This window comes from Sminthopsis crassicaudata, chromosome 3 (genome assembly GCF_048593235.1).
Source record: "Sminthopsis crassicaudata isolate SCR6 chromosome 3, ASM4859323v1, whole genome shotgun sequence".
In the NCBI taxonomy this organism is placed as follows: domain Eukaryota; kingdom Metazoa; phylum Chordata; class Mammalia; order Dasyuromorphia; family Dasyuridae; genus Sminthopsis; species Sminthopsis crassicaudata.
In genome coordinates this window covers 50,272,373-50,288,354 of record NC_133619.1, presented here as the reverse complement: position 1 = coordinate 50,288,354, position 15,982 = coordinate 50,272,373, and the positions used below count along the sequence as shown (strand labels likewise).

At 36.2% G+C, this 15,982-nt stretch overlaps 1 protein-coding gene across 1 annotated transcript in view; it reads right to left on the bottom strand.

Annotated features, from left to right (window-relative positions):
* Window positions 1-15,063, bottom strand: part of ATR (ATR checkpoint kinase) — a 102,835-nt gene extending 87,772 nt beyond the window's left edge. Inside the window, exons 1-6 of the mRNA XM_074298438.1 lie at window positions 14,909-15,063; window positions 8,126-8,217; window positions 7,233-7,382; window positions 3,636-4,513; window positions 2,243-2,436; window positions 1,583-1,774 (exon numbers count right to left, since the gene is read on the bottom strand). Coding sequence (XP_074154539.1) covers window positions 1,583-1,774; window positions 2,243-2,436; window positions 3,636-4,513; window positions 7,233-7,382; window positions 8,126-8,217; window positions 14,909-14,967 — 1,565 coding nt within the window. The 5' untranslated portion in view covers window positions 14,968-15,063. The remainder of the gene's footprint in view (window positions 1-1,582; window positions 1,775-2,242; window positions 2,437-3,635; window positions 4,514-7,232; window positions 7,383-8,125; window positions 8,218-14,908) is intronic.
* Between the last annotated feature and the right edge of the window lie 919 nt (window positions 15,064-15,982).

Genomic DNA, 15,982 nt, shown 5'->3' with positions numbered 1-15,982 from the left:
GGCTCAGTTTCTAGCTACCACAATTCCTGACCACATATAAGGACATGTCAAAATGCACGAAGATACCCTCCAAATACCTTAATTTACCAGTTCCTCAATCTGCTATGCCACCTCGGGTACAGAGCTAGACGGTGTGACCCCTGATTGTAACATCCCTTCAACTCTTGCGTTCACAAAACTCTGATCCTAACCCTTCCTCATTCCTAGCCTTATGATCCCTCCCCCTCAGAGAGCGCCCTCCTCACCTTGGCCTCCATTCCTTCCACCCCCCAGTTCTCCTTCAGGTGACCAACCATGCAGAGGGCACACTGTCCTCCCTGTCCTGGCTCACCATCTCGCTGAACCAGTTTCTCCCCACTCTCCTTTATTCTGAAACCCCTCCCTCTTTTCCTTATGGCGAGTCAAATCCTCAATCCCAGACTATTTTGTTAACCTCCTTCTGCACTCTTATTTACATGTAGCTGAGAGAAACAGGAAAACAAATCATGAAACCAGACTCAAGCTCTCAAGAGCCTATCAGACAAAGGCATCTTAAATAGAACAATCCCCTATGCCATAAACTTCCCCAGACTTTCTTACCCTGAGGGCCCTGTGCTTGCCCCCCCCCACTCCTTGGGCCCCTAGGGGCCAATCCCCGAGAGTCCTTACACTTAGCCCCAGTCCGCTGGCAAGAGCTGAAGATTCTACCTTTCTAGCATCTCTCAACTGAACTACTGCGTCAGCCTTCTGTCTCCAATCTGTACCCCCACCCACCCAGGGCACCCTCCCACTATAGGACATGACTGAAAAGTGTGCTTTGTTGGGTTGGGATGCATAAGAAGCCTGGAAAGGTAAGAAAGTCAGGTTATAAAAGGCTTTAAAAGCCAAACAGAATGTATGATGATCCTGGAGACAAGAGAATAGTCACAAGCACTTTAGAAGGCAGTAATGGAGCAGACTTCCTCTTTATCTCTACCTCCTAAGAAAAAAAAGCCACTTGCCAAGTTCCCTTTTGCCACCTTTCTCATTTCACATCACCCAAGAGGTTTCCTTGCCCCATTCCTTTCTTCATTCTGTCTCTGGGGAAGAGGTGACCTTCACCTTGCCAAAGTCCCTTCGCCCCATGAATCCTTAATTCTATCCGTTCTCAGTTTCTCCAGAACACTGACCCCACCACCATTACCATTCTCATCTTCAATTTCTTCCTACCTACTGTCTAAAAACATGCTTGTGTGCCCCCAGACTAAAAAATCCATGATCAGTGCCATCAAGTCCACTAGCTACAGACTATCTCCTCTCCTTCTCAGTGAGAAACTCTGCTACTAACTATGAAACTTTAGGTATATCTTTTGATGTCTTAGGGCTCCACTTTTCTCATTTGCAAAAAGATGTAATTAATTTAGATAATTTTTAAAGTACCTTTTGGCTTTAAAATTCAACAACATATAACCAATCAACAAAAGGCTTTGTATGTGCAGATAACCCAATGAAATGAACAGATAAGGCCTCCTAATAAAATTTCTTCAATGCAAGGAAAATGTGTTAGTTACAGGCCAGGACCCTCACCAAGAAGACATAAGAAGTTATTCTAAATTGTTTTTACCAGTCCAAGATTTGCTGAGAACAGTGAACAGTGCACAGAGCAGTCAACTGCAGAATGACAACAATTCCTTCTAATGTCTGAATAATGGGGCTTTCCACATTATTTTGCTCAAGGAGAATGAGAAGAGATTCTGCCTTCTTGATCAGTGCATTCCACAACATGTTGTTTTCATTCATGTCCACATGCTTAATTCTATAATTAATAATAACAACTTCAGAATACTTTCACTCAAGTAGAAAGCCAGTGCAAAAAAAAAAATTAAACATAATATAAAAAAGTATTTAATATTAAAATACATACTAAACTAGTTTTATAGCAAAAAATAATTTCTGATCTAGTATTTGTCTTAATGTTGGTTAAATAAAATAATATCTGATATTGAACTTCACAGATTACTAGTCTATAAAGTAATCTCATGGCTTTAAGTATTTTGAAAAGAAAAATTTGAGACTGGAAGACTTGTACAATCACTTAAAATATCTGTATCCATCTATATATATATATATGTTCAATTTCACAGTAAGTATGAATGCAAAAGCATTCCTTTAACAAGCAAAACAAATTAGATATATTTAAGTTATATGAAAAGCAAGTATTTAACTTTGAAGTGCTAATAAGCCTCTATTAACATGCTAAACACAAACAGAATTACAGCCTTACTCTTCTGCCTGTCCTGTTGAGTTAGAGAAATGTTTTGATGATAAACTTAGTCGCTGCCTTTTTCGAGGTATTCCAGTACTACAGCTGCTCCATTCATCATTAAAAGGAGTATCTTGCTGAGTTTCACATTGAATCTGTTCAAGGATTTCCATACTTTCAAGTTTTAATGCTGCATAAAGTGGGCCCAACAAATACTGGAAATAAAAGTTAAGAAACTCTATTAGCAACTATGCTTACACTGATTAATAATATAAAAGAGGAGGGAAATAAAAAGACCTCATATGTGACTTATTACATAATAAATTTAACACATTGTCAAAGATCTTAATCAGTCTTTTATTCATTTATCAACACACATATGACAGATCTTTATTTTCTATTATTTTTGTTAAAACTATGCTTCCTCTCAATAAACAGGCCATCTTTCTTTCTCAAAAAAAAAAAAAAATTCTAACAGATAATTATTTATTATTTCTACTGGGAAAACTCAGTTGGGTTTGAACCAAGCTATCTATTAAGAAAAACAATCAAGATAATGCCTAACTGGTTAATTATACTTTTTTTTTTTCAAAACATATGAACGGATAATTTTTCAACATTGACCCTTGCATAGCCTTGTGTTTCAGATTTTTCCCTCCTTTCCTTTACCCCCTCCCCTAGATGGCAAGCATTTGCTTAACTCTCAAAGCCAAATATATTTGTTTGCCATGATTTGCATGCTATTTTTGCATGAAGGAATTTTTTATAAAAGGCTACTCTACTTCCAGAAAAAGATCTGACAAACTCCAAATGCAAACTGAAGTATAATTTTCTCACTTCACTTCAAAATATGGCTAATATGGAAAGTTTTACATGCTTTTACATAATATAATTGATATATTGTTTGCCTTCTCAGTGAGAGGGAAAGAAGTGGGAGGTATATAACCTGGACACAAAATTTAAAAACAAAAGAATATAGAAAATAATGAATATATGAGGGAAACTGTTAATCTATTTATTTACTTAATATTGATACAATATTATTTTATCTACTTTCTATTGACAATCTCAATCTTTTAAAAGAGTAGAGTCTATTAAACTGATGACCAGTGTGCATTGGATCAGCCTTTCATTACCAATATAAAAAACCAATTATGTCAATTTAAGCAAATAAACCTTTCAAAAACATATTTTAATTATATAATTAGTGAACAATTCCTTTGATATCATATTTAAATATAAAATAGTGAGGTATGCTGCATTGAGGAAAATAATACTTTGTCCTGGCTCTGAATTTGAGGTATTTCTGAAAAATAAACTTTCCTCACTAACACAATATACAAAAATGAATGATAAAACTACATACAGCCAATGATAAAGGTCCATATCCACCATATAAGTCAAAATTACCTACCTCTCCTTCCTCCTGTGCTCCAAGTGTATCCACAAAAACTCTACAAATGTTGCTCACATAGGTCTTCCTGATCTTTAAGGCAGATTCATAACCTGCTGGCACAAACCTAAGGAAATACTGTAGCAAGTGGCACAAAGCAGATTTCAACAATTCAGATTTAAGCTTCACAAGTACACCTGCTTCAAAGAGGAGCCAGAGTCTCTCCAGCAACATACTCAGATACACAGGTTCTATATTTCTATGAGCCTCTGCTTCAAAGGGAAACATCAACTTCATTAACTGTGATAAGGGTTCTTCATAAAGTTTGAGTTGATCTACATCCATTTCTACAACATTTTTTAGTAATTCAAAAATTGAGTTGAAAAAAGTATTTGTTGATTGTTCTGGTATTCCCCCAAGTTCAAAGACCTTGGTCAAAAGACAAACTGCTAAGGTTTTAATGTTAGGACTTCCATACTTTAGCAAAGAACAACCTATCCCCCAAAGTAAAAGTTCCTGTCTTCTAAAAAACACAACAGCAATAATGTCATTGAGAATTGTTAATAACGCAACTTCAATAAACTCCACATTTTGCATGCTCAATAACTGCAGAGGAGCAGATTGCAAACATCCCATGTGTTTATCTAGGTTACTTAGAAATCTATTCACTGTCACTGGCCATTCTATGGTTTGTCCCATTTCATTTCTTTTGTGGAGATAAATCAAATCTTCAAAAAGATATAATAATTCTCTTGTTAGCACCCCAAAAATCGTTGAACTCTTGCTTTTATAAAGAAACAATAATGAGCAGATGACTTCACAAATGTTCTTGTGTAATGGATGACAGGATGGAGTCGCAGCAATTCGAAAAAGTCTTGTCATAATCCAATGACTGAATTCTTTGAGTTAAAAAAAAAAAAGTATTAAGAACATAAATACATATACAGAGGCAAATTTATTTGCTAAATATTTATTAAATGGCAATGATGCATATATTTTAACAAGAATCTACATTTCCTATGCACAGTTAAGGATATAATTAGTATGTCAAAAAAAATAATAAAAAATGTGGAGTAAAACAAAATTTTTTGTAACCATATCTGAATCATAAGACTAAAACAAATGAACTTTACTTCAGGTCTAAATTTTATTAATGAAATCCTAACTATTTTCTCTGATTCTAGTCTCTACCTATTCAAATTTACCCTTCTCAAACACTCTTCTGCTCATAAATTAAGTGGCTTTCCACCACTTAAAGAATAACATACATATGTACCTTGCCATTCAAGTTTTCCTGCAAAGAAGGCATGCCTGGAATAGGAACAAGCTTGAACAAAGATATGAATAGGGAAAATGTCTACATTTAGGAACAGCAAATAGTTTCATTTGCTCACATAACTACATGAAGAGAATTAATAAAAGATGAAGCTTAAGAGATAAAAAGAAGTCATATTGCAGGAGTATTCAAATTTCATCTAAAGAATTTCTACTTTATTTATTGAACATAGTGCTAATAGTTTCTGAGTGAAGAAGTGAAGAAGAAAATTTATGCATCAAGAACAGCAATTTGTATGTAGGATCTCTCAAAGTTAAGAAACCTATAAAGAGATCATTGCAACAATGTGAGGGACAAAAAAGGAGCCTGAACTAGGGTCATGGCAGATGGGATAGATTTGAGAAATATTTGAAACAGAACCAACATGACTTGGCCACCTGACCAATCTAAAGGATGAAAAGCAATTTTCAAACAACTGACTTGCTAATAAATCTTTAGACCACAATCTATTCATAAACTGAGTAACACAGGCATAATCCAGTTATACTGGCAAAAATTACATATCAAAAAAAAAAACACCAACTAAGCTTTCTTCTAGATGCTACATTTTAAGGACACTTAGAAATTGGAAACTAAAAAAGGATGAAGAAGATGGTGAAAGGATGACGGGCAAAGAAAATGTTCTCTACATGTGTAGAGAACATGCCATGTGAGTAGTAATTGGACAAAATATAGAAGATAGCTCATAGAAAGGAATATTTATGGGAAATATAAAATTATTCAACTATGGCTTCCATTAAAGCTTAAAGAACAGCACTAAGCCTTTTGGACACTCTATACTTCCAAAGTTCCTATGAGTAAGAAATTAGATTTATTTTCCTGAGTCTCAGAGGGCAGAATTAGGAGCAAAAGATTGCAAAGGCAGATTAAAATTTGATGTATGGAAAACATTTCCTAACAAATAAATAAACTCAACAGTCAAATAAACTGCTATTGGGAAAGTAGATTCCATATTAACTAGAGAAGTGTCCAAACAAAGTTGTTAGTAGTTTTAAGACCACTTTTCAAGGATATTGTAAAGAATCCTCTTCAAATATGAATTGAATCAGATGGTCTCTGGTATCTGTTTTTAAGTGTCAATGGAGCTTATTGAGAAGATAAAGCTCAAGTACATGAAAGCACTCTGACAAAATTAAAAACCACTCAAAATGCATGGCCTATAGCTGGACAATGTAATTAACATGGGTTGGATAAAATGTTCTGATACCCTGTCTAAGATTTCATGATCTTGTATTTAAGTGTCAATGGAAATTAGTATGAAAATTAAACTCAAGGACACGAAAGCACTCTGATAAAATTAAAGCATTCAAAATCATATCATATAATTTAACCCTTCATTTAGCCATCAAGGGGACTAACAAAAAGTGAAAAGGGTCAGGAAAAAGGAAGCTTTAAATATCAAGCTGGTAATAAAAAAATAAATAAATAAATAAATAAATAAATAAATAAATAAATAAATAAATAAATAAATATCAAGCTGGATGAAGAATTAGAAACAAATCTAGGTGCCTATCAGAAGAGTAATAGCTAAATAAAATGTAGTTCATGAACATAATAGGATGTCACTGAAATAATAATATGAAAAATTCATCGAATCATGGAATGACATATAAGCTGATAGAGATAGAGACAATATAAGCTGATAGAGCAAGAATCAGAAAAACAGCATGCACAATCACCACAACAAATAAAAAATAATGAAATGAAATTTTGAATTGTGTAGTTAAAATGACCAAGATTTGCCCTAGAGAGGAACCAGAAAAAAAAAAAAAATGAACGAATGGTACTTTCTTCCTATTTTTAAAAAATATAATAGTACTTTTATTATCAGACACAGTTGGTAAGTTGTTTTTGCTGGATTGTTTTTTCTATCTCTTTAAAAATCTGTTTAATTGGCAAGAGCTGAAGTAGGGATATATTCAGAAACAAATGTACTATAATTAAAAAAAAAAAATCAAGCTGGAAAGAACACTGTTAGGATCATGAAAAGAGGAATGAAGGAAATCACATTTACTATCCCAAATAATACCCATACTTTACTTTAATTCTGTTTGTCTGAAAAGTGATTTCAATGGCAGGTAAATGGAACTTAAATTACTTCTGCTATCTTCAATAAAATTACTACTTATTCTCAATAAAAGACAAATATGATAAGATTTTGCAGGTATTCAAACAAATCAATAACTTCCCCATTGAATTTACCAATCTAAATGATACATTTCAAGAGGCACAATAGATTCCATGAAAAATATGGGTAGCTTCACCAAAGTCATCAGACTCACCAAGACAATTATTTTCAGCCTCCTTTTGTTGATGGCTTCCACAGACATTTACAAACATAAGGGGGAAAGATTTCATGATATGCTGGATGAAATCAAGTAACATCACAGAACTTGGCTGAGAGTCAGTTTTCTTCACAAGTTCTAGAGCAACTAAAAACAATAACAACATATTATTATTATTCTACTTGGAGTCAAAGAACATAGCATTATAGTAAGATCTCTGGAAGCTGCATTCATCATGTATTCTTGTACCATTCTAGCAATCTCATACTTGCCTCCTCAGACACACAAATATGTCTGTCATTAAGTTTATTCTGAATCTTACATGAATCTTATCTTCATGTGTATTTCTCATCCCAACTCCATGTTAGAGCTCTCTACTTGCTCATTCTCTCAATCATGTTATATATTGCCAACCAGTCCACGTGCCCTAAGAGAACTTGGGGTCTCTATGCTATTACTATGCCCTTACTATGCTATTCAAGTAAATGCTTCTAATATAATTGCCCTTTGGCAGACCAATGAAAATAAACACTTGGTGATAGGGAAGAAGGGGAAGAAGAGAAGGGGTTGTGAGGTATAATTTTAGGAAATAAACACTCAAAATGGTTAGTATAATGCCTGTCACAAAAAAGAGTTTAATAAATGCTTTTGACGGACTGATTTTATTTGGGACAAACCCAACAAGCAAGAGTTAGACACAGGGACACTAAACTAATAATAACAGCTCCTATCTGCAGAATACTTTAAAGTGGTACACAAAACACTTTACTTAAAACAATTTTCTATGAAAAATTATAGAAATATTAAGTTGTAAAACAGCAAAAATGAAGTAATTTATTTCATACAATTCAAAGAAGCTAATATTGTGAAGAAAAAAAAAAGTAACTTACCAACATTTACATCTGTAAGTATTCGGTCAATAAATTGACACAGAATTTGTCTTGGCTTCTGAACAACTGTGTTATAATCTTCTGGCCTGGTACTAAAATAAAATAATTACTAAATATTGCAGAGCTTTATAATATATTTCAAAACAAAAGTATACACATGTAGTGTGTTTAATTTTATATTTACCTTAGCCTTACTTCTTTCAAGTTCATATCTTTATCACATGTTGAGTTCCACTATGTTTTAAATGAACCACCTCCATGGTCCCACTCTTTGAAATTTCTCTCTGACCACAATTTTCTGTTCTTTCCTTTATCCCTATTAACTTACTCCTTTTAAACCTTATTTTCTTCTCTTTCTGCTGCTATAAATCATCTTTGATTTCAGTCAATTGAACATGTAGTTATATCAAATATTAACACAATTCATACAGTACATAGGGAAGTAATCTTATGGCATTTTCCACAGGAAATAGTTAAATGTAAAGGGCTGAAACTCTGAGTAGGTGCACTGGAATCAGACAACCGAGCACTTAAGGCTAATTACCTATTGGACAATACTCTATTAGCATATGCTTCGAAAATGGCCCTTCTCACCATTGTGTGCTGGCTCCATCTTTTGGTGTATACAGATAATTGTAGGAGGGATTAGGGGGTGGAGTAAGACAAGCCAGAGTCACTTTGGAGGAGGAAAAGGGAGGTTGGTGGTGAGCCTTGTGGAGGTTTGTCTGTCTCCTTTACTTCTCCTAAAGACCAAGGACTTTTGCTGATCCTGACATAAATAGGGAGCTAACTTGGATTTAAACCTTATGTTCTCAAAAAATAGACTGTTTTATTGATTTTTAACTTCACTACAACTACTTAAACTTGTCTACTAACTATATTTAAATTATAATCAAGTTTATATTTAAATTATATATATTTAAAAGACAATATTATTTTCTTTTTCTGTTTTTGGATGTCTAATGCGCTTTACTTCTCTCTGCTATTCCTGTTACTAACAACAAATATGTATATTAAATAATCAACACATTGGCTCTGTCTGAGAATGAATGTAGTTTTGTGCTTCTACTCCATCATCTCTAAGCCAAAGGGTAAAAGGTATATCACACTTATTCTTCATCCTTACTTTAATTTCCAGGTGTTCTAGCTTTCTTGTAATCCATCATCCTTGTTCTGGACTCTTTTTCTCTTCAGTCTCAACCCAATAGTGAAGCAGCTCAATCATTCTCCAGAATTTGTTTTTTTTATCCTATAGTCACTCAAACTTTGCTCCTATTAAGTCATGGGTTATGCTCACCACATCTTTTTCCTTGCTGATGGCAGTGCAGGATATCACTAGAGGAAGTCTCAACTGAAGCTCTTGGGGCCACTCCAAACATAACCTTAAGACTCCACTACTATAGACAATCCTTTTATTCCTATCTGACAAATCTCTATTATGCTACCTTTCCTAGTTCTAAACCTGCTCTTTTCACAAGCCCCCTATAATATATTCCAATTTCCCTTCTCTTAACTAATGTTCCTGAAATTTACTCTATCCTCTGGGTTTACATCTTAATTGCCCTCTTTTTCATCCCACATTTTTTCCTGTGCTAGCTAAAGCTAGCCCCTCTACTTATGTTCTTCCATACCATGTATCTTTAATCACTAAATCTCAAATGAGATAACATAGGCCATAGTCAGTTCACAATCATCAGTCTTTCTTATTCTATCACATAGAACAACAAAAAGATCTATAGATTTCAACTCACAGAATTTACTATTAGCTATATTTATATCTCATCCCCTTGAGCAAGTCCCCAATTTCTTTGGGCTTCAATTTATCGTTTATAAAACTAGGATTAGACAGGATGATTTCTAAGGCTCTTCTGGCTATAAATCTTTGATACTAAAAACATGCCTAGATTTTACCAATTTATTTATTTATTTATTTTATCGGATTTTTTTATTGAGATGTTTTTACTTTACCTTATTAATTGATAACTTGTATTTACTTCACCTACATTTCATTCTCCAAGTCTTTCTCTCCTCTCTACTAAAAAACTGTCTTATAACAAAGTTTCTTTTTAAAAAATTAAAATAGAAAAAAAAATCAACAAAACTGACCAATACTTTATCTCCCACTATTATTTCTTTCTTTCTTTCTTTTTCTGAGGCTGGGGTTAAGTGACTTGCCCAGGGTCACACAGCTAGGAAGTATTAAGTATCTGAGACCAGATTTGAACTCTGGTCCTCCTGAATTCAGGGCTTGTGCTCTATCCACTGTGCCACCTAGCTGCCCCCCCACTATTATTTCAAATCCCATCATTTCCTCTAAACCAGAAGTTCTTTGGCTTTTTATGTCTTGGACTCCTCTGGCAGTTTGGTGAAGCTATGGATCCTTCTTATTCAGTCACATCCTACTCAAGACCCCATCTAAGGTTTTCTTGGCAAAGATATTGCTGCAATAATTTGCCATTTCCTTCTCCAGTTTGTTTTACAAATGAGGAAACTGAAGCAAACAAGGATTAAGTGATTTGTGCAGGGTAACACAGCTAGTAAGTTTCTAAGGTTGAATTTGAACTCAGAAGGATGAGTCTTCCTGATTCCAGGCCCAACATACTAAATGCTGTGTGCCACCTAGTTGCTGTTGTTAAATTCATAAACTATATAGGATTACAAATAAAATTAATTATAGTGAAATGCTTGTCAAAATTTTTAAAAAACACATTCACAGGCTCAATCCTAAATTAAGAACCCTTTCTTTAAACCCACTACTCTATCACAAAACAGAAACAAAAAACAAACAAACAAAAAGATGTATTTATTTCTAGTAAGGGCTACAAACAAATGGTTGTTGAATTGAGCTGAAAGAAAATCTAAATTAAATATTTCTTCACAAGAGAAGAATCCAAATCTTAAAAATACTAGCACAAACAAGTATTTGGGGAGGTACATAAAGTCCAAATATAGCTACTAGCCATACAGAATCCTGAACAAAATCAATTTAATTAGATTTAAACTTTTATGAGTAAGAAACCCAATCTAAGTTTTTATCACCTGTCACCAGAACTATAACAATGGCTCCTAGTCATTCTCTCTGCATCCTGTCTCTCCCTTTCCTCCAATTCATCTTCTACACAGCTTCCAAAATGATATTGCTAAAGCACAGTTCTCCTCTTTTCTCCATTGCCTAAGAAGCTACAGAAACTCCCCATAGCTTTAAAGATAAAATACAAATTCCTCTGTTTAGTATTTAAAGTCTTTCACAAATTGGTTCCAGCCTATTTTTCCCAAGTTGATTACACATTATTCCCTGTCCTAAATTGGGCTGCTTGCTGTTCCCTGAACAGAACAATCGAACTCTAGTCTCCATGGTTTTGCACAGACTGTCCCTCATACCTGTAATATTATCCCTTCTCAGCAATATCTCTTGAAAGTCCCAAGCTCCTTTCAAAACTTAGTTCAGGTGCTACCTTTTATTTATTTGTATTTCCTCCATGAATCCTTCTATATGCATAAAAATACAGACTTTGATAGATAAAAAACTCTTTGAGGGCAGACTCATTTTCTTAGTCTTGTTATCACTAACTAGCACAGTACTTGGAACAGAGTAAATGCTAAATAAAAGCTTGTTAATCAAGATCCTTTGGTATATTTTGAGTCATTAAAAACCAAATAATGCACATTCATTTTTAATGCTAAATATTCTATTGTACTTTAATTCTTTGAAAATTACTAATCTATGGATATACTGTTGAAGATCTTGCCTTTACTGACATTGTTTGCTCCTCCCTTCTTTCCCCTAACCTTTAATAAAGGAGGTGGTCTTTTTCCTTGTCAAGGTCAACCCCTCTACAAGTACACTTGATCCCACATCTTGGCTCCAGAGTAGCTTCTCTAGGAGACTGAACGCTAAATTACTTCCCACATTTCCTTATCAACTGGCTCTTTCCTTATTTCTTTCAAATATGCCAACCTTCCTCATCCTAAAAAAACAAACAAACAAACAAACAAAAACCCTTTCAAATCATTATCTTCCCTATGCCACCTAAACTACTTGAAAAAGGAGTTTTTTCTACTTCTTCTGACTCAATTATTCCTCAGCTTTGTAATGTGGCTTCTGACCTGACTAATCAACTCAAACTGATCTCTCAAAATTTATCACTTGCCAAATTGATCACTCAAAATTTATTATCAAATCTGAAGCCCTTTCCCCCCCTGATCTCTAATAGCTAGATGATGTGAAGTGGAGAGATTTCAGAGCCTGGAGGAAGGAGAGTTCCAAATCCCAAATCCAAATTCAGAAATTTATTAGCCATGTGACCCTGAACAAGTCACTTAACCTGTTTGCCTCAGTTTCCTCATCTGTGAAATAAGCTGATGAAGGAAATGGCAAACCACTCCAGTATCTTTCCCAAGAAAACCCTAAAAAAGGATCACAAAGAGTTAGACACAACCAAGCAGCAACATTTCCTGATCTAACTGATGCATTAAACACTGTTCATCATTTTTTCCTCTGGGATGCTGTGTTTTCCTGAAATCCACTGCTTCTCTTGTGTAATTCTTTGTTGGCAATGTACTGAAGTTATCTCATTCTCACCATGACAATCTCAATTGCCCTTTGATTGACCCTCAACTTGATTTTTCTCAGGCTGATATGCTTGGAAGCCTTATAGCATCACCAGAAAAATATCCTTGTCAAAAAAGATGGGCCATCCCTCCCCTCAAAAAATATAAAAGGATGGGCCTTTCGTGTCTTGAAAGGACAAATAAGGGATAGGGTCTGAACCTGTAATTTCATGGGAATAGGGAATTCCTGGACAAAGAAATTTCCTCCATCAATACAAGTCAACATTTTCAGTGCAATTCAGAGTCTTAAGGGAGTTGCCTAGAGGACTGAAAGGTTAAAGGACTTGTCTGGGTCTCAGGGTTAATATGAATCAAAAATGAAAGTTCTATCTGGATCTTTCTAGCTCCTCGACACTTTTTTGAAGCCCACTACCCTTTGCTGTTTGTCATAAACACAACTGTGCAATTTCTTAAAGACTATCTAATCTGTTTTCCTCTTCAATTCTGGGTCTAATTCATTTTCCATGTGTGGTGGCTAAGGTTTCTACAGTAGAATAGTAGCTGATGTGTGCTCTTTAAAAGTTTGCAATGTTATTCTATTTTAGTTGACCTCCTACAATAATCCCATGAAAATAATTCTACCGGCTTTATTACCTCCATATCATAGATGAAGAAACACATGACTTTCTAATATGTGTCTAAGGCCAGATTCTAAATCATATCTTTCTTCCTCCAGTAACTGTATTTACTATTGCCATGCTATCTCTTTGAGACTCCTAACATACTATAAAGCTTTAATGTTTGCAGAACATATAGATGTGTGTGCATATACACTTATATCACGTGTGTTACATATATTCTACATGTAGTTTTATATAGAACTAGCTATAACAGGGTGTGCTAGTAAATGTTTAACAATCAGCTGGGGAGAGGGGGGAGGGGGAGGGATGCAGGGCACACTTTTAAAGTTTAGTCTTCATCATTACCATTTTTCCCCAATCACTTTTTAAAGCATAGACAATCATCAAAGATATAAATCAAGCCTTGATTTGTAGCATTGGCTGATTTCTGAGGTGTACATGCTCACAATGAAGATTCAATGATAGGCTCTGTGCACTGTACAAGCTGGCTCCAATGCACACATGTTTGCATGCACGCACATGGATGGTTACGTGAATTGACAGACATTTATAAACATAGATACAGAAATGGAAAAACAGACGCAGACATAAATATGTTCAGCCCCAAACACAAATATAGATGGACATCGGGCCATATGCGGCCCTCCAGGTTCTGGCAAATGGGCTGAGGGGCGGAGACAGTGTGAGCTTTTGTTCTTACTATAGTCCGGCCTCCCACAGTCCGAGGGACACTGAACTGGCCCCTATTTAAAAAGTGTGAGGACCATTGAGTAGACAAAGACACGAAGATATACTAGATACACACACAGACATACACAGACACACACACACACACACACACAGACAAACACAGGGATAGCTGACAGATAAAGAAATGGATTGACAGACATAAACATATTAAGGTAGATCTGGACAAATACAAACATATAGATTAGACACATTCAAAGACGGACTCAGATAGCAGACACACAGATCCAGACAGAAATAGACAATTACAGATAATTGCTTCCATAGTCGTGCACAGACAGAAACAGAGAGAAATGGAAAAACAGAAGGATGTCAGACAGCGACATAGGGATGGACTGACAGAAATGGACACAGACAGAGCTACAGAGACATAGAAAAATAGACAGATGCAAAAATAGCAATGGAAACACACACGTACGGACTAGACGTGAGTGCTTACGTACAGACATGTACAGACACAGACCTGGGTCCGGAGGGACATCAGACATACTCACAGGGACATCTCCGACCTTCCCGACTCTCCCAGGAGATAACTATTCTTGCCTCCATCCCCCACCCCCACCCTCTAACACGCATCCGGCCATTTTACACAGAAGGTGCCGGGAGTCCCAGCCCGGACAGGGTAGCAGGGAGGGGCTTCCCCCCTCAACTCGGCCCGGACCCCACTTCCAGTCCCAGGATCTCCGGGTCTAGAAGTTGCCAAGGAGGTAAGGAAGGGGGCGGGGGATGAGCGAAAAACACGGCCGGGCCCAGGAGGAGGCAACACTTGGGTGGCAGGGGGGGGGGGGGGGTGAAGTGCGGAGGGATATTGGGTGAGGAGGTACATAAGGTCTCTTTGCACTACCTGCCCAGCTCCCGAAGCGCCGGTATCATAGAAGCCATCTCCAAGCCCTGCTCCGCCATGCTGGGACGCGGACGCCACTAGTTCCCCCGGCTTCTCCTCCGCCACCTCAGGCGGGAACCTGCAGAAGCCCGAATCGACGGCACCTCTTAGGACTCAAAACTCCTCAGTAAACCTGGAGGCGCGCGTGCGCCTGAGTGTGCGCGTGCGCACCCGAACTTCTAGTTTGACCCCGGTTTGGCCCCCCGCTGGACGGAGGTGGGAATACAGCCACAAGTATGCGTCAGCAAGGATGCAGGACGTTTCTGGGAGAAAGCGTCAGAGAAGAGTCTGGAAGGATGCTTCAGGAAAAGGAATTTACAAATAATGGTTTTTGAAAGGCTGAACAAGTCCATAACGGTTGCATATTTTCCTCTAGTCTGTTTCGGCCAACCAGATTATTCAGAGCCGTCTAAGTGGAGCTGTCAATCAAGAGGCGTTTCATCTGCAACGTTTGGTCGCTGTTCCTCTGCTTCCCCCTTACACTGTCCTTAATTCAAAGCACAGAAAACAAAACAAAACAAAACAAAAAAAACTTTGAAAGTTACTAACAGGAAACAATGGGGAAGAGAGCCCTTCATCTAGCTCCCGGATCTACTATCAGTGTAACCATGGAGAAGTCAGTTAAACTCTGAGTCTCAACTTAAGTCTGTAAAACGGAGATCAGAATCCTTGTAGAATTCACCTCCCAGAAGTGTTATGAGGATAAAACGAGATAATATATTGTAAACCCTAGAATTCTATATCATGGTCAGCTATCCATCTTTTCTTGTTTATTTTCAAACAAATAGCAAATAAATAAAAATATTCTAATTACAGCATAAAACAATATAGTGTCTTGTTCAATTCTATCATTAAAAGTGTTAATACAGCTTTTTTTTTTTTTTACTACTATGAACCTAACAGTAAGAAACAATCTAGTAGATTACAAATATATATAAAGTAATTCTGATCTCAGGTTTTTTTAATTTAATTGAATTAAAGGCTGTTAGCTAATTGGAAGTTCTGATATCTAGACAAGGAACAGGCAACAAATAG